This window comes from Globicephala melas, chromosome 14 (assembly GCF_963455315.2).
Source record: "Globicephala melas chromosome 14, mGloMel1.2, whole genome shotgun sequence".
In the NCBI taxonomy this organism is placed as follows: Eukaryota; Metazoa; Chordata; class Mammalia; order Artiodactyla; family Delphinidae; genus Globicephala; species Globicephala melas.
Genome location: NC_083327.1, coordinates 16,506,959 through 16,526,810, shown reverse-complemented (window position 1 = coordinate 16,526,810; position 19,852 = coordinate 16,506,959). Strand labels below are relative to the sequence as shown.

At 38.6% G+C, this 19,852-nt stretch overlaps 1 protein-coding gene and 1 pseudogene across 4 annotated transcripts in view; both read left to right on the top strand.

Annotated features, from left to right (window-relative positions):
• IBTK (inhibitor of Bruton tyrosine kinase) overlaps positions 1-6,206 on the top strand; it is a 101,003-nt gene extending 94,797 nt beyond the window's left edge. For all 4 annotated transcript variants that reach the window (XM_060283296.1, XM_030859376.2, XM_030859377.2 and 1 more), the window contains exon 28: positions 73-6,206. In XM_060283296.1, the coding sequence (XP_060139279.1) occupies positions 73-204 (132 nt within the window). In that variant the 3' untranslated portion in view covers positions 205-6,206. The remainder of the gene's footprint in view (positions 1-72) is intronic.
• A 284-nt stretch (positions 6,207-6,490) lies between these two features.
• LOC115854732 (amine oxidase [flavin-containing] A pseudogene) lies at positions 6,491-19,630 on the top strand (annotated as a pseudogene).
• Positions 19,631-19,852: the final 222 nt, after the last annotated feature.

Sequence of the window (19,852 nt, the reverse complement as noted above, 5' to 3'; positions counted from 1 at the left end):
AGCTAATAGGATCCTGCTCGGTTTATAATTGAAGGAGTAAAGCAACTTCTCTTTTTTCCTTCCTCCTTTCAGATTGAGGAGCGTGCGATACAAGATTTATTGGTTTTCTATGAAGCATTTGGCAACCCTGATGAGTTTGTCATTGTTGAAAGGACACCGCAGGGACCACTGGCAGTACCTATGTGGAATAAGCATGGATGCTAGTTCACCATGGAGTTGAGATACGATTTTCATAAGTTGTGACTGTTATAAATAAATGCTATGGGAAAAGAGTTCTTACAAGTTTGGTAACAGATCATTCTAGATAGAATAAGAAAGGATTTAATTTCTTTACTGAACTTTAAGCATATACTGTTTGTATGATTAAAATGAAATCCCTCAGAATTGTGATTTTAGTAACCTTTTGTGTAAAAATGTGTGAGAGGAAAAACTTATTTAAATAGAACTATTTTTCTGAATAGTCTTAAAAGGAAAACATGAGTGATTGAAGTGTAAAATTTAAGAGTGATGCATTAAAAATAACTTTCCATTTGAGAATTTGGGATAAATAATTTAGAAGATTTTTGCCAAATATCATGTTTTTTTTTAGTGTGACATTGATGAGCTTTTAAGTAGGAGTGTCAGCCATTACTTTTGATCCATTAATGGCCAAAATTTTGCGTTTGCTATAGTAGTTATGCCTCCATTCTTGTGTCTTTTTCATCAGGCTTTGAACGTTCTGGCCTGATTTTTAAAGCCTGAGCTGCTTGAATGCCATTTTATTTCGGTTTCAACAGCACATTCTCCATTTTGCATTGAACTGTGGAGTATGGTGGAAAGGAAATAAGAATACTATTCTGAGCAGCTTAGTCTAAAATAATAGTTTCTTACAAGATTTGGAGTCATTGTGGGGATTGTTTTTGGATGGGGAGAGGAGGCCTTATTGTGACAGAATCCATTTCTGAAAGTGTTACAGTTTTCTAAAATAAATGCTTAATTATACATATAAGAATTGAATAGTTTGGAAGAAGGTTGGTTTACAGTTACCTTTACAATGTTACATAATCAGAAATTCTCTGAGCCTGGATTATATGAATAGACATAAACATTGTTTTCTTTACAGTATGCTGTTTGGGTTGTTTTTGAGTGGTTAAATTAAAAAAAAAAAGTTAAATCTGTGCTTCAGCACCTAGACAAATTGGGAAAGTTAATGTTTCTGAGAAATAATAAGCCAAGGGGAACATACAGGCAAATCACTGCTATAATTAGGTTGATGAAAATATGGCTGAAATTAACTCAACACTTGAGCTTTAGCTCCACCCAGAGCAGCAAACTTGTAAGCAAATGTGCAATAAAAAATAATCTTGATCCATGTCACTGTTACTGTGTGTTTGATATCTTATACTATATTGACATCTATTATAGGAGGAATTAATAATGATTCCTAATATCATATATTGTAGCCAGTATTTGTTGAAGTTGATGCTGTATCCATTCCTTAACTACTTAAAAAAGGGCAGTTTTCCTAAAGTGCACCTGTATGTTTGAGTAAATTGAGAAGCAATGTATTTTATAATGTTTTATGGATGTTGCTGTAAAGAGATTTTCTGAAGTAACTGATTTATTTCATTTGAACCTTTGATTCTTCCATACTTCTTGGCATCTTTAAAGATGCCATGAAGTGATGATTTTCGTGTACTCCATGCTGCCTGGGAAGCACCCTAAGGGCCTTTGGTGAGTGGGATGTGAAGGAGGGGCCAGGGTTGACCAGTCTCTGGGGTTTTAGGTCTTCACAAACCTCATTCAGAGCAATTGCACTTTACGACCTGTTTTATATAGTGGGGTATTCGTTTGGGAGAAAAAAGTTCTTTTGCTAGTAAAATGAAAGGTGGTAAGCACTGCTATAAACTACGTGAAGATAGCAACCTGATACACTGTGACCAAAAAGCCCAGGAAAGTGATGGGTTTTTTCCTTAACATTATTCTGCCTACAATAATTAACTCATCTTTAATCTCATGACTTTAAGAAAGTCTTAAGACTCTAGAAATGGGCAATTTAAGGGATCAGTGGGATGAAGAGGTTTTTAAGATTGCATAGAACTCCTTAGCCTAGAAAGGTGTTGATTGGATGGGGAATTGGGATTGGGGGTAGAGGTGTCAGAGCAGAATATGCGTAACATTTGCAAAATCAAGACCAGTCAGGTAAAGTCGTATTTGTTGACAAAATACTAGGATTCAGGACTTCTCGTAAAGTCTAAACAGGTGGCTTTTAAAATAAATTGTAGACAGTCTTTATAGAGGAACAACAACAGATAGTCAGTTGAAAAAGGTATTGCTAGTTAATATCTTGGTTGGTTCTATACTCTTTTGGAGGCTGGGTTGTATTTTTTAGTTCATGACAAGGGGGTTGATAGCTGATTCATAAAACTTTATTTTTTTGGCTGCGTTGGGTCTTCGTTGCTGTGCGCCGGCTTTCTCTAGTTGTGGCAAGCAGGGGCTCCTGTTCATTGTGGTGCACGGGCTTCTTATTGAGGTGGCTTCTCTTGTTATGGAGCACAGGCTTCAGTAGTTGTGGCACGTGGGCTCAGTAGTCGTGGCTTGTGGGCTCTAGAGCGCAGGCTCAGTAGTTGTGGCGCACAGGCTTAGTTGCTCTGCTGAGTGTGGGATTTTCCCAGACCAGGGATTGAACCCATGTCCCCTGCGTTGGCTGGCAGATTCTTATGAATCAGGACTGCACCACCAGGGAAGTCCTGATTCATAAAATTTTAGATCTGAAGAAACCTTGTAGATTAACCCTGTATATTCGCTTTATTATATAAATTGAAGAGCATGAACTCCAGAGAAAGTGACTAATGAGATTGAAATCTTCTGTCTTTTCAGTCTGGTCCACCTACAACTACACCAGACTGCCTCTTAGAAATTACTAATTGTCTGTAGCATTTAGCCAAGACTAAGAAAATATTAAAAAGCACTTAGTAAAAATACATATAACCCAGAAGCTTCCAGAATTATCAATTTAAGAACTATTTTCAGAAGAAACTGCAGCAACCTCCCACCAGGGAACTGGGGACAAGTGATCCAAGATATTCATGGTAATGTTGATGTGTATCTTTTTTGCTTGAGGTGATGTTCAATCGTGTAAGATGCCAAAACAACCTGGTCTTTCCTATACACATGACCATCAAACTATATTTCAGACCCTATATATATTTCATTTTCTTGTATGTCTCTACTTGGCTGCTTGGCTATTTGTGTCAAAACTGAATTCTTGCCTTTTCCAAACTCTCTGATCTTTTTATTTCCTTATCTCTTAGTCTGTCATTCTCCTAAATCATTAAGGTTAAACTTTTGGTTTCTTTGTCTCTTTCCCCATTTTGTCCCCACATTTATTGTCCAACTCCTGTCAGTTCTGTCTCTGCAGTATCTTTTATCTAATTTTTTTCATTTCATTCACATTACTACTACTGTTTTAGGTCCTGAAGTTTTTCTGAAAGTTCTCAAACTTTTTGGTGTCAGGATCCCTTTATACTGATTAAAATTATTGAGGACCCCAAAGAGCTTTTGTTTATATTCATTACATATCTATCATATATAATGTACTGCAGATTAGAATAAACTTTAAAATTTAGTTCATTTAAAAATAAGCCAACACATACTAACAAAATTTTTAATGAAAATGTAACTGTTTTACAAAACAAAATTAGAAGAGTGAGCTTGTTTTATATTTTTATATATATGAAAATATGTAACTCAGTATTTCAGGTTTAGGCCTTTACTGTCTGGTTTAATAGAGGACTCCTACATTCTCATATCTGTTTCCACATTTAGTCTGTTGTGAAAACAAATGTCATAGTGTCTGGAAACTTGAAAGACTGAGATTGCAAAAGGCAGGTAACATGTTATGAAAATAGTTTTGACCTCACCAACTCCTGAAAGGTCGAGAAAGTGGTCCACTTAACTGCTTAAGTCCCTTAATTGCTGAGTCCCTTAACTGCCACCCCATTCTCTGTTTCCTGGTCCAAGACATTAAATTCTTCAACTCTCAAACTAATACCCCCAAAGCATATCTTCCTGCTCTGAAAACTTAAGTTACTCCCTCTACACTTTAAGTTCGTATTTCCTCAGCTTGGGCTTCCAGTGATTTCTTTTTTGTTTTTCTTTTTTTTTAATCTATACACATAGTGGTGGAGCCAAACCTGACCTGATGTGTCTCCCAAATAGGCTTCAAGCTTTGCTCATGTAGATCTCTACCTAAATCTTTCTTTCTCTTCACCTATTGAAATTCTACCCATCCATGATAAAGGCAGCCCCAATTTTATTTTCCTTATAAACTTTGTTTTTTCCTTCTCATACCTCCTCAGAAGTAAACCAAAATAAAGTATTAGTATACATGGATCAATTATGTTCCCATTTCCTCTCAACACTTTATATCTTTTAGGGAACTTGTCAAATTCTGCCATTATTTTTGTTTTTCTGTTTGTCTTTTACTTTTACTTATAGTTTGAAGGCATAGGCTAGGCACTTTTTTCTTTCTTGTGTTTAAATCTTCAAAATCTTGAACCGTAACACAAGACAAAAAGGTTTACTTCAGTGATTTACCAGTAAGTCAAGCTATGGACCATTAACAGCCTCTTGGAAAGAGGTGCTGGATTTGATTCGCTGGTATTTCATGGAGGATTTCTGTTTCTATAATTCATGATATTGGTCTGTGGTTTTTCTTTTGCTCTCTTTTTCTAGCTTTAGAATTAGTTTAATAATGGCCTTATGGAGTGATTTAAGAAGTAGTCCCTTTTCCTCTGTGTTCTGGATGTTGATAAATGATTGGTATTATTTAAATATTTGATAGAATGAACCAGTGAAGCCATCTGGTTATGGACTTTTCTTTGTGGAACGGTTTTAAATTATTAATTCAGTTTCTTTCTCTTTACATGTTATATGTAAGTCTATTGAGATTTTCTGTCTTCTTGAGTCAGTTTCAGTAATTTGTGTGTCTAGGAATTTTTCCAGTTCTTCTAAATTGTCTCGTTTGTTGGCATAAAGTTGTTCATAGCATTTACTTCTAATCCTTTTAATTCGTGCAGAGTTGGTGGTGAGGTCCCCCCTTTCCTTCTTGATTTTGGTAGTCCATTTCTCTTTTTTTCTTTGATCATATCAATTTTATTCTGTTCAAAGAACCAACGTTGTGGATCCTTCTGATCTTTCCCTAGTTTGCCTGCATCTCCCTTGTTTCAACCCTGATCTTTATTATTTCCTTTTTTTTTTTTTTTTTGCGGTACGAGGGCCTCTCACTGTTGTGGCCTCTCCTGTTGTGGAGCACAGGCTCCGGACACGCAGGCTCAGCGGCCATGGCTCACGGGCCCAGCCACTCCGCGGCATGTGAGATCCTCCCGGATTGAGGCACGAACCCACGTCCCCTGCATCGGCAGGCGGACTCTCAACCACTGCGCCATCAGGGAAGCCCTATTATTTCCTTTTTTCCTGCTTGCTTTAGCTTTAATTTGCTGTTCTTTTTCTAGCTGTTTAAGCTTAGATTATTGATTTAAGGTCTTTCTTCTTTCCAAAACATAGGCATTTAAAGCTGTACATTTGCTGGTAAGCACTGCTTTAGTTGCATTACATAAATTTGTATATGTTGTGTTTTCATTTTCATTCAGTTCAAAATACTTTCTAATTTCCTCTTGATTTCTTCTTTGAACCATGGATTATCTAAAAAAGTATATTAATTTCAAAATATTTGTGAATTTCCCCCAATATCCTTTCGTTGTTGATTTCTAATTTAATTTTGTTAAATTTGGAATACTTATTTTTTACTGTTTCAGTCCTTTAAATTTGAGACATGTCTTATCATCTAACATATGAAAGTTCCATTGTATTCATGAGAAGAGTATGACTGAATTGACATCAACCTCTTATGAAACGGTAGCTTACAGGACTCTGTTTACTATGTTGCAGACATAAATTTGTTGCCTAAATAAAGGACAAGAATAGATGCTGAAGAAGCAAAGGAGTGGACTGTGCTGGATATATTCTGTTTGCACCTCAGATCCATTCTCTGTTCTTCTCCCCTCTACTATGTCTTGTGGAGTTGAACTCTAGGACTTTACCAGTCAGCTTATTTACCAGCCAGGGTCAGGCAACCTCTGGCTTCTGGTTACATTAGCCAGTTTGGAACACTAGCAGAATACTGGCATATTGACGGGAGGAAAGATAAAGCTTTTTTTTTTTTCTGCCCTTTACCTCCATGGTGTTGCTATGGGCCACACATCTCACAGGCTCCTATCAGGTAGCTCACTCTCCACACAGCACTTTTCTCTCCAGATTCTGTTTCCCTTCACCCATTCAGTTCTAGGAATGGCAAAAGATCTCCCATTATTTCTAGCTCAGGTTACTGCAGTATTCATTGTAGTTTCCCTATGTCCTGCCCACATTATAAAGCGTCCTTCAGTAATTTACCCAAGTTGAGAGTGCTGTTTCCTGCTAGGACTCTAATTGATTAGAGATCATCCGAGTAATGGAGAAAAGTAAGAGAATGCAGAGGTTTTGATTCAAAGATATTCCATTTAGAAACTTGGCAGTGAACAGGTAGATGCACGAGACACAGAAATGATAGATGGGTCACTTGTTTTGTGTTTTAAAAATGGAAGTCTATGCATCAAGAAAGCAGAAGGTGAGAAGTCGATGCATAGAGAAAGAGATTGGAGGTGCTGGGAATAGAGTAAATAATTGCAGAATGGGGATGAAGATGGAATCAAGAGTGCAAAGTGAAACTTGTGGGAAAGGAGAGAAGTACTACATGTTTCTCCTAAACTGCAGGGAAGAAACTGAGGATAATCATTGATCAGTGGTTCTCAGTTTGGTCTCCACATTAGCAACCAACATCACTGGGAACTTGAGAGAAATACAAATTATAGGGCTCCACTCCAGTTCTATGGAATCCAAAATGTGTAGAGTGGATCCCCACAATCAGAGTTTTAGCAAGGCCTCCAGGTGATTCTGACGCATGCCACGTTACTCTGATACTAAAACCAGGCAAAGATGCCACAGAAAAAGAGATACTACAGGCCAATATCCCTGATGAACAAAAACACAAAAAATCCTCAACAAAATATTATCAAAGTGAATTCAACAATACATTAAAAGGCTAATACACCATTATGAAGTGGAATTTAACTTCAGGAATGCAAGGGTGATTCAATATCTGCAAATGAAAATGAAGGATAGAAATCATATCATCTCAATAGATGGAGAAAAAGCATTTGACAAAATCCAACATTCATTTGTGATGACTCTTAACAAAGTGGGTTTAGAGGGAATAAAGGCCACATATGACAAGCTCAGAGCCAGCATCATACTCAGTGGTTGAAAGCTAAAAGCTTTTCCTCCAAGATCAGGAACAAAACAAGGATGCCAACTCTCACCACTTTTATTCAGCTTAGTATTGGAAGCCCTAGAGCAATTAGCCTAAATAAATAAATAAAAGGCATCCAAATTGTAAAGGAAAAAAGCAAAACTTCACTATTTGCAGGTAACACATTATTTACAGAAAACCCTAAAGACTCCACCAAAAAACTTAGAATAAATGAATTCAGTAAAGTTGCAGTATACAAATCAACATGTAAAAATCTGTTGTGAATCTATACCTTAATAAAGAACTATGAGAAAGAGGAATTAAGGAAATCCCTTTTATAATTGCATCAAAAGGAATAAAATACTTTGGGATAAATATAACCAAGGAGGTGAAAGACCTATTAAAACTATAAAATACTGATGAAAGAAACTGAAGAAGACACAAATAAATGGGAAGATATTCTGTGCACATGGATAGGAAGAATATTGTTAAAATGTTCACATTACTCAAAGCAATCTATGGATTCAATGCAATTCCTATCAAAATTCCCATGGCATTTTTCACAAAAATAGAACAGACCTAAAATTTGTATGGAACCACAAAGAACTCAAATAGCCAAAGAAATACTGAGAAAGAACAAAGCTGGAGGCATCACACTTCCTGATTTTAAGCCTACAGTAACTAAAACAGAATGGTATTGGCATAAAAATAGACACGTAGATCAATGGAACAGAACAGAAACCCACAAATATATGGCCAATTTATGACAAAGGAGCCAAGATTATACAATGGGGAAGGGATAGTGTCTTCAATAAACAGTGTTGGGAAAACTGGACAGCTGCAGGGAAAAGAATGAAACGACTACTATCTTACATCATATAAAAAATTAAAATGGGCTTCCCTGGTGACGCAGTGGTTGAGAGTCCGCCTGCCGATGCAGGGGACAAGAGTTCGTGCCCCGGTCCGGGAGGATCCCACATGCCGCGGAGCGGCTGGGCCCGTGAGCCATGGCCGCTGAGCCTGTGCGTCCGGAGCCTGTGCTCCGCAACGGGAGAGGCCACAACAGTGAGAGGCCCGCGTACCACAAAAAAAAAAAAAAAAAAAAAAAAATTAAAATGGATTAGATTTGAGTGAAATACCTGAAACCATAAAACTAGGGGGGAAAAAAGGGGGTAAGCTCCTTGACATCGGTTTTGGCGATGGCTTTTTGGATTTGTCACCAAGAGCAAAGGCAACAAAAGCAAAAACAAAGTGGGACTACATCAAACTAAAAAGCTGCACAGCAAAGTAAACCATCAACAAAATGGAAAGGCAACCTACTAGATTGGAGAAAATATTTCCAACTTATATTTCTGATAAGGGAATAATCCAAAACGTAAAAAGAACTCATACAACTCAGTAGCAAAAAACAAACAAAAAAACAACAAAAATTGATTAAAAAATGGGCAGAGGACCTGAAGAGACATTTTTCCAAAGACTACATAGAGATGGCCATGAAAAGATGCTCAACATCACTAATCATCAGGGAAATGCAAATCAAGACCATAATGAGATATCACACACCTGTTAGAATGGCTATTATCAAATAAACAAGAAATAACATGTTTTGGTGAGAATGTGGAGACAGGAACCCTTTTGCACTGTTGGTGTAAGTGAAATTGGTGCAGCCACTATGGAAAACAGTATGGACGTTCCTCAAAAAATTAAAAATAGAACTACTGTATGATCCAGCAACTCCACTTCTGGGTATTTATCTGAAGAAAATGAAAATACTAACTCTTTTAAAAAGATATATGCAGGCCCATGCTCATTGCAGCATTATTTACAATAGTGAAGATATGGAAACAACCTAAGTGTCCACTGATGGGTTAGTGGATAAAGAAGATGTGATACACACACACACATACACACACAGTGGAATATTATTCCATAAAAAGAAGGAAATCTTGCTATTTGCAACAACATGGATGGACCTTGAGGGCATTATACTAAGTGAAGTAAGTCAGACAGGAAAGACAAGTACTGTATGATCTTACTATGTGTAATCTAGGAAAAACAGAAAACAGCAAGAAAAAAACCAAGCTCATAGAGACAGAGAGCAGATTGGTGGTTGCCAGAGGTGGGAGGTGAGGGGTGAGCAAAATGGGTGAAGGGATTCAAAAGGTACTAGCTTCCTGTTATAAAATAAGTATAACTTCCTGTTATAAGTGTTATAAGTCATGGGGTGTTATGTACAGCACTGTTAAAATTTTTGTGACTGTGTATAGTGACAGATGTTAACTAGGTTTATGGTGATCATTTCACAGTATATGTGAATACTGAACCATTCTGTGGTACACCTGAAACTAATGTTTATGTCAGTTATACCTCAATAAAAAAATTTCTAGCACCATTCTTTGTTCGAAAATAAAAATTAAATGGCCCAAGTTAAGACTGTGTGGGAAAAATTATAGGGCCAAACTCAATTTCAAATATTGAAGACAGACTGTGACTTCTCAAGTAATCAGGTATTCTGTTTTATAGTCTCCCTTCACCTATCTTTTATACACTTAATTATGTGCATATAGTCTTTTTAGATGCCACACCTGGTATAACTAAGTTTGGAATTAATTTGCATAGAAAACGAACTAGATACATTGTTAGGTGGTTGTGAATATGAATTTATAATGCACATAATTTTCCAAATGCTTAAAATTTTTGTTTAGCTATGGAGCTTAATTTAGTGTGTATTTGGAGCTCCTAAAAAATAAAATCCTACAAATATGCTCCTTTTAAAATAGATGGCATTTGAAATAGATGGCAAATATTTTGTACCTTTTAAGATTCGGCTAAAAATATTAAGGGAATCTTCAATCCCTTCATCTGCACATGAGATGATGAAAAAAAGGTGATGTAACTTTGGTTTTTTTTTACTTACATAGACTTTGGGAGCACAATTTAGCGTGCACTAGGATTTCTACTTTTAAGATAGAGAAAAGACATCTTCAACTTTCTCTTGAAAAATCACCTCTAAATAACAAGAAAAGCAAGAAGCAAACACACAGTTCACTTTTGATCAAATCAGGACATATCTCTAAGACTGCACCACAGTGTAGGAAGACAGAATGAGTGTGGGTCCTATGTAACTTCTAGTAGAATGGCCTCCACTTTTATTAGTTTATTATAACTACATAAAGCCCTTGTTCTTTAACTATTTTCCTTTTTCAGCTGGTTCTGATTTGAGCTCTTCTGGGTCCAATACATCTATCCTGAGCTGCTCAAAATTTCCCCAGAACTCAGAGTACATTTGGTCATCCACTTTGGGGAGTTTCAGGTATTGTAGGTCAACTGATGAAACCGGCTTGTGATAAACTTAAGCATGCTGCTTGCTCATGGCCCAAGCCATCTCAATATCAGGCTGACCCCAGGCCAGCATCTCACTGGCTCATCACCTGTTCTACTGATCACTGCCATGTTGCAGCCCACAAAGCATGGTCTCACTTTCCCTACAGTGATTGTGTGTGTGTGTGTGTGTGCGCGCGCGCGCATGCGCGCGCGCTCCTTCCCCAGTTGACTGGAAGGGGCCAGAACTAACTTACCTTGCAAAAATAAGTACTGGAGATCTATTCAGCACAGTGCCTGTAGCTAACAGTATGACCGTATACTTAAAACATGCAGATCATGTGTTGTTACCACACACATGCAAAATACTACTGTTAAAGGGGGTGGGAGGAAACTGGGAGGTGATGGATTTGTCAACAGCCTTGACAGTGGTGATGCTTTCATGGCATGTTCTTATTCCCAAACTCATCGAGTTGTATACATTAAAAACGTACAGCTTTTTACATATCAATCATACCTCAGTAAAGTGGTTTTAAAAGTAAACAGAATTTAAAAAAGAACAGAAGAGCTGAAAGTGATGCCTCTGAGCTGGGGTTAGGGGCCACTTTCGGCACAAGTCTTTTTAGCAGGGTTTGACTTCTAAGCTCTGCAAGTGTATGTTACTTATATAATAATGTAAAGACTGTAAAGTTAACTATAAGCTCAGAAATGTAGTAAGTAGATTGATGGTTTTATAGAAGAGAGAACCAGACATAATTTTTGCTCAGTATAAATATTGATTGAAATTGTGTTTAATCTTAAAATTTGAGACTGTATAAAATAAGTGCCCCAAACTTGGTTAACATGAAAGTTCTAATTATTAAGCCAAGTTTCCTTCATAAAGTAAGCCCCAGTTTCAGAAAACGTACAAGTATAAAGCATCTGTCTTCACTCTGATGTACTGTAACTGCATTAGGTATTTTAAGGTAAAATCTATGGTGGAATGTAACAAACATGTAGATTATTTACATATATAAAATCTTGTTCCCATTCCTGAGTACATTTCACATTTGTTAAAGTAATACTAAACTTCTGAATCTGATTATGATGTATTAATGATATGAAAAGAGGTAAACTGTGGATTCTGATAAGTTACCAATATGTGCCATATAGTTATAGCAGCAGACAGCAGATCTGAATAAACCCTCTTCTAATAATCATATTAATTGCTGGGTCTTCCTATATGGACTATCAGTAAAGAAAATAAATACAAAGCAGGAAGTTAAAGTCAGTTAAAATTTCTGAAGGCTTCACATTGATTTCTACTAAAGTTAAGCACGTTTAAAGCTGGTTTTAATTTTTTTTTTTTTGCAGTACACGGGCCTCTCACTACTGTGGCCTCTCCCACTGTGGAGCACAGGCTCCGGACACGCAGGCCCAGTGGCCATGGCTCACAGGCCCAGCCGCTCCACAGCACGCAGGATCCTCCCGGACTGGGGCACGAACCCGTGTCCCCTGCATTGGCAGGTGGACTCCCAACCACTGTGCCACCAGGGAAGCCCAAAGCTGGTTTTAATTTTGTGTTTGATTTGAGCCTAAGAGTCTTCTTTGGAATTGCTCTTTTAAGAAAGCATGTGGGGAGGAGTCAAGATGGCGGTGTGGGAAGACGTGGAGTTAGCGTCTCCCCACAACTAGGGTGCCTCCCTGGTCGCTAGTGGGGGGCTCTGACCCTCAAGGAGATGGGAGGAACCCCAAAGTGAACTGGTAGGATGTAGGGGGACCGAGGGGAGAGGAAAAGTGGAGGCCAGACAAGATTGGTGCCCCTGAGGCCTGGGAAATCAGGAGAAGCAGGCGGGAGGGGCCCTCCAGGAGGAGCAGGAGAGGAGAGGAGGGCGTTTGCCCCATCCACTCGAGCACAGGAAGCCTGCTGGGCTCCCAGGTGAGGTCCCCTGCCCTCTGAGACTGGGGTGGGGGGCATGCCTGGGCCCCTTCTGTTCCTTGAGCTTAAGCCCTACCCCCCCAAAGCTTCCAGGGCCTTTTCCAGCCCTGTGGGTCCTGAGCATTGTCCCCGCCCACCACCCAGACCTCGCCCTTGCTTAGGCCCCGCCCCCCACAGCCAAGGCCTTCCCCCCCTTTTTTCCTTTCCCTCTTTTTTACTATTGTGGTACTGATGTACCTTCCAGTTTTTGATTCATCTCTATTTTTATTTTTACATTCTTTATAACATGTCTGTTAGGTTCCTAGTCTAATTTTATTTTTTTACTTTGTTTTTTGTTGTTTTTTTTTGCCTTCCCACATGGCTTACGGGATCTTGATTTGCAAGCCTGGGGTTGGGGGGAAGCTCCTACAGTGGGAGCTCCGAGTCCAAACCACTGGACTAACAGAGAACCTCAGACCCCAAGGAATATTCATCGGAGTGAGGTGTCACGGAGGTCCCCATAGCAGCACCAGCACCCAGCTCTACCCAATAGCCTACAAACTCCAGGGTTGGACGCCTCACGCCAAACAACCAGTAAAACAGGAACACAATCCCACTCATAAAAAAAAAAAAAAAATGAGACGGCAAAAAAATATGTCACAGGTGAAGGAGTGAGGTTAAAACCTACAAGACCAAATAAATGAAGAGGAAATAAGCAATCTACCTGAAAAAAAATTCAGAGTCATGATAGTAAAGATGATCCAGAATCATGGAAATAGAATGGAAGCATGGATTGAGAAAATACAAGAAATGCTTAACAAAGATCTAGAAGAACTAAAGAACAAACAGATGAACAACACAATAACTGAAATGAAAAATACACTAGAAGGAATCAATAACAGAGGCAGAAGAACGAATAAGTGAGCTGGAAGACAAAATGGTGGAAATAACTGCCAAGGAGAAGAATAAAGAAAACAGAATGAAAAGAATTGAAGACAATCTCAGAGACCTCTCTAACAACACTAAACACACCAACATTCGAATTATAGGGGTCCCAGAACAAGAAGAGCAAAAGAAAGGGTCTGAGAAAATACTTGAAGAGATTATAGTGGAAAACTTCCCTAATATAGGAAAGGAAATAGTCACCCAAGTCCAGGAAGCACAGAGAGTCCCATACAGGATAAACCCTAGGAAAAACACAGCAAGACACATATTAATCAAACTAATAAAACTTAAATTCAAAGAAAAAATATTAAAAGCAGCAAGGGAAAAACAAAAAATAACATACAAAGGAATCCCCATAATTTTATCAGCTGATTTTTCAGTGGAAATTCTGCAGGCCAGAAGGGAGTGGCAGGATATACTTAAAGTGATGAAAGAGAAAAACCTACAACCAAGATTACTCTACCCAGCAAGGATCTCATTCAGAGTCAATGGAGAAGTCAAAAGCTTTTCAGACAAACAAAGCTAAGAGAATTCAGGACCACCAAACCAGCGTTACAACAAATGCTAAAGAAACTTCTCTAAGTGGGAAACACAAGAGAAGAAAAACACCCACAAAAACAAGCCCCAAACAATTAAGAAAATGGTAATAGGAACATACATATCAATAATAACCTTGAATGTAAATGGATTAAATGCCCCAACCAAAAGACACAGACTGGCTGAATGGATACAAAAACAAGACCCATATATATGCTGTCTACAAGAGACCCACTTCAGATGTAGGGATACATACAGACTGAAAGGGAAGGGATGGAAAAAGATATTCCATGCAAATGGAAATCAAAAGAAAGCTGGAGTAGCAATACTCATATCAGATAAAATAGACTTTAAAATAAAGACTGTTACAAGAGATAAGGAGGGACACTACATAATGATCAAAGGATCAATCCAAGAAGAATATAATAACAATAACAAGTGTTTATGCACCCAACATAGGAACACCCCAATACATAAGGCAAATACTAACAACCATGAAAGGAGAAATCGACAGTAACACAATAATAGTAGGGGACTTTAACACCCCACTTATACCAATGAACAGATAAAACAGAAAATAAATAAGGAAACACAAGCTTTAAATGACACAATAGACCAGATAGATCTAATTGATATTTATAGAACATTCCACCCAAAAGTGGCAGAATACACTTTCTTCTCAAGTGCACATGAAACGTTCTCCAGGATAGATCACATCTTGGGTCACAAATCAAGCCTTGGAAAATTTAAGAAAATTGAAGTCATATCAAGCATCTTTTCTGACCACATTGCTATGAGATTGGAAATCAATTACAGAAAGAAAACTGTAAGAAACACAAACACATGGAGGCTAAACAGTGCACTACTAAATAACCAAGAGATCACTGAAGAAATCAAAGAAAAAATACATAGAAACAAATGACAATGAAAAACAACGACCCAAAACCTATGGGATGCAGCAAAAGCAATTCTCAGAGGGAAGTTTACAACAATTCAATCTCATCTCAAGAAACAAGAAAAATCTCAAATAAACAATCTAACCCTACACTTAAAGCAACTAGAGAAAGAACAAAGAAAACCCAAAGTTAGTAGAAGGAAAGAAATAATAAAGATCACTGTAGAAGTAAATGAAATAGAAATGAATAAAACAATAGCAAAGATCAATAAAACTAAAAGCTGGTTCTTTGAGAAGATAAAATTGATAAACCCTTAGCCAGACTCATAAGAAAAAAAGGGAGGATGCAAATCAATAAAATCAGAAATGAAAAAGGAGAAATCACTACTGACACTGTAGAAATGCAAAGGATTATAAGAGACTACTACAAACAGCTATATGCCAATAAAATGGACAACCACGAAGAAATGGACAAACTCTTGGAAAGGTACAATTTTCCAAGACTGAACCAGGAAGAATTAGACAATAACAGACCTATCACAAGTATTTAAATTGAAACTGTAATTAAAAATCTTCCAACAAAAGTCCAGGACCAGATGGCTTCACAGGCAAATTCTATCAAACATTTAGAGAAGAGCTAACACTGATCCTTCTCAAACTCTTCCAAAAAATTGCAGAGGGAGAAACATTCCCAAATTCATTCTACAAAGGCACCATCACCCTGATACCAAAACCAGAAAAAGATATCACAAAAAAAGAAAATTATAGACCAATATCACTGATGAACATAGATGCAAAAATCCTGAACAAAATACTAGCAAACAGAATCCAACAGCACATTAAAAGGGTCATACACCAGGATCAAGTGGGATTTATCCCAGGGATGCACGGATTCTTCAATATATGCAAATCAATCAATGTGATACACCATATTAACAAATTAAGGAAGAAAAACCATATGATCATCTCAATAGATGAAAAAAAAGCTTTTGACAAAATTCAACACCCATTTATGATAAAAACTCTCCAGAAATGGGCATAGAGGGAACTTGCCTCAACATATATGGCCATATATGACAAAGGCCATATATGACAAACCCACAGTGAGCATCATACTCAATGGTGAAAAACTGAAAGAGTTTCCACTAGGATCAGGAACAAGACAAGATGTCTACTCTTGCCACTCTTATTCAACATAGTTTTGGAAGTCCTAGCCACAGCAATCAGAGAAGAAAAAGAACTAAAAGGAATACAAATTGGAAAAGAAGAAGTAAAACTGTCACTTTTTGCCAATGACAATGATACTATACATAGAAAATCCTAAAGATGCTACCAGAAAACTACTAGAACTGATGAATTTGGTAGGGTTGCAGGATACAAAATTAATGCACAGAAATTTCTGGCATTCCTATACACCAACAATGAAAAATCAAACACCCCCATTTACCATTGCAACAAAAAGAATAAAATACCTAGGAATAAACCTGCCTAAGGAGATGAAAGACTTGTACTCAGAAAACTACAGGACACTGATGAAAGAAATCAAAGATGACATAAACAGATGGAGAAATGTACCATGTTCTTGGATTGGAAGAATCAATATTTTGAAAATAACTATACTACCCAAAGCAATCTACAGATTCAATGCAACCCCTATCAAACTACCAATGGCATTCTTCACAGAATTAGAATAAAAAAACTTACAATTCGTATGGAAACACAAAATACCCCGAATAGCCAAAGCAATCTTGAGAAAGGAAAACGGAGTTGGAGGAATCAGGCTCCCCGGTTTCAATCTATACCACAAAGCTACAGTAATCAAGACAGTATGGTACTGGCACAAAAACAGAAATATAGATCAATGGTACAGGACAGAATGCCCAGAGATAAACCCACGCACATATGGGCACCTAATTTACAACAAAGGAGGCAAGAACATACAATGGAGAAAAGACAGCCTCTTCAATAAGTGATGCTGGGAAATCTGGACAATCTGGACAGCTATAAAAGAATGAACTTAGAACACTACCTAACACTATATGCAAAAATAAACTCCAAATGGATTAAAGACTTAAATGTAAGACCAGACACTATAAAACTTTTAGAGGAAAACATAGGAAAAACACTCTTTGACATAAACCACAGGACGATCTTTTTTGACCCACCTCCTAGAGTAACAGAAATAAAACCAAAAATAAACAAATGGGACTTAATTAAAAGCTTTTGCACAGCAAAGAAAACCATAAACGAGACAAAAGACAACCCTCAGAATGGGAGAAATATTTACAAATGAAACAACAGACAAAGGATTAATTTCCAAAATATACAAACAGCTCATGGAGCTCAGTATCAAAAAAACAAACAATCCATTTAAAAAATGGGCAGAAGACCTACAGAGACATTTCACCAAGGAAGACATACAGATAGCATGGCCAACAGGCACATGAAAAGATGCTCAACATCACTAATTATTAGAGAAATGCAAATCAAAGCTACAATGAGGTATCACCTCACACCGGTCAGAATCGCCATCATCAAAAAAGCTAGAAAAAGTAAATGCTGGAAAGGGTGTGGTGAAAAGGAACCCTCCTATACTGTTGGTGGGAATGTAAATTGATACAGCCACTATGGCAAACAGTATGGAGGTTCCTTAAGAAACTAAAAATAGAACTACCATATGATCCAGCAATCCCACTACTGGGCATACACCCTGAGAAAACCATAATTCAAAGAGACATGCACCACAATGTTCACTGCAGCACTATTTACAATAGATAGGACATGGAACCAATGTAGATGTCTATCAAAAGATGAATGGATGAAGAAGATGTGGCACATATATACAATGGAATATTACTCAGCCATAAAAAGAAACGAAATTGAGTTATCTGTGGGAGGTAGATGGACCTAGAATCTGTCACACAGAGTGAAGTAAGTCAGAAAGAGGAAAACAAATTCCGTATGCTAACGCATATATATGGAATCTAAAAAAAAAAAAAAAAATGGTACTGATGAACCTAGTTGCAGGGCAGGAATAAAGATGTAGACATAAGAATGGACTTGAGGACACAGGGTGGGAGGGGGAAGCTGGGGCGAAGTGACAGTAGCATCGACATGTATACACTACCGAATGTAAAATAGTTGGCTGGTGGGAAGCAGCCTCATAGCACAGGGAGATTGGCTCGGTGCTTTGCAGTGACCTAGGGGGTGGGATAGGGAGGACGGGAGGGAGGCTCAAGAGGGAGGGGACATGGGGACATGTGTATGCATATGGCTGATTTGCTTTGTTGTGCAACAGAAACTAACACGGTATTGTGAAGCAATTATACTCCAATAAAGATCTATTAAAAAAAAAGGGAGCATGTGAATCCTAAAGGTGTTCCAAAATTAGAGATTTTTACAGGTTACTGGGAGTTCGCGAGTCCACATTTCATGCTTTAATGTAGTAAAAGTCTCCAAATGAGGCACTAATCTTTCATATTCATAGCAACAGATGGCATACTAGTTTAGAATTTTTAAGTTGTGAATTGTATCACACTTATTAGTAAAAATAGAAAAATGGATGTTACAGGAAGAGTGGATGGTGTGAAAGGGTGGTATGATGAGGCATGAACCACAGTGATTGTGAGGGGAGATGGGACTGCTGGGCAGTTTGCATCTTTCTTTGTGAATATCAGTGTGACCTCTGAACCCCACGAGGTGTCTGCCCTGTGGTTCTCGTGGTATGTGAAGCAGTGTGGAGGCACCACTCGGATATCCTCCATTACCAACGGGGCCAGGAACGGAAGTCTGCAGGTGGATCTGGTCAGCCAAGCAAGCGGATAATGCACCTCCTCGGGGACAGAGTGAAGCTGGGGTGTCCTGTCACCTATGTGGACCAGTCAGGTGACAACATCATGATGGAGATGCTGGATCATCAACTTTATGAGTGCCGATACGTAATTAGTGCCATCCCTCCAACTTTCACTGCCAAGATACACGTCAGAGCAGAGCTTCCTTCAGAGAGAAACCAGTTAATCCAGCGTCTTCCAGTGGGGGCTATCATTAAGTGCATGACGTATTACAAGGAGGCCTTTTGAAAGAAAAAGGATTACTGCGGCTGTATGATCATCGAAGATGAGGAAGCTCCGATTTCAATAACGCTGGATGACACCAAGCCAGATGGATCGCTGCCCACCCTCATGGGCTTCATCCTTGCTCGAAAAGCTGACCGCCTTCCTGAGGTCCATAAAGAACTAAGGAAGAGGAGAATCTGTGAGCTGTATGCCAAAGCGCTAGGATCCCAAGAAGCTTTACAACGGTGCGCTATGAAGAGAAGAACTGGTGTGAGGAGGGGTACTCCGGGGGCTGCTACACTGCCCACCTCCCCCCTGGGATATGACTCAGTACGGAAGGGTGATTCGCCAGCCCGTAGGCAGGATTTACGTTGCTGGCACGAAGACTGCCACATAGTGGAGCGGTCACATGCAAGGAGCAGTAGAGGCTGGAAAACGGGCAGCTGGAGAGGTCTTGAATGCTTTGGGGAAGGCGGCAAAGAGAGACATATGGGTCCAAGAACCTGAATCAGAGGATGTTCCAGCTGTAGAAATCACGCACACCTTCTGGGAGAGGAACCGGCCTTCCGTGACAGGCCTGCTGAAGATCGTCGGATTTTCCACAGATAACTGCCCTGTGGTTTGTGGTGTACAAATTCAGGCTGCCGACCTGATCCTGAAGTTTCGGCTTCATGCTTTCTGCTTACTCTTTCCCAGCATCATCAGAAGCCAAATGTTGACAAATCGGAAGGCTGTGTCATCGGATCATCTTTAAGTGCACTGATTTAACCCCTCAGTTTAATCTCTGTATCACCTCCTTAATTTCCGTAAGATCAAGCTCCGTCTTGTGACTTGTCTGTAGACCAGCTTGTGTTGATTGCTAGAAAATCACCTTG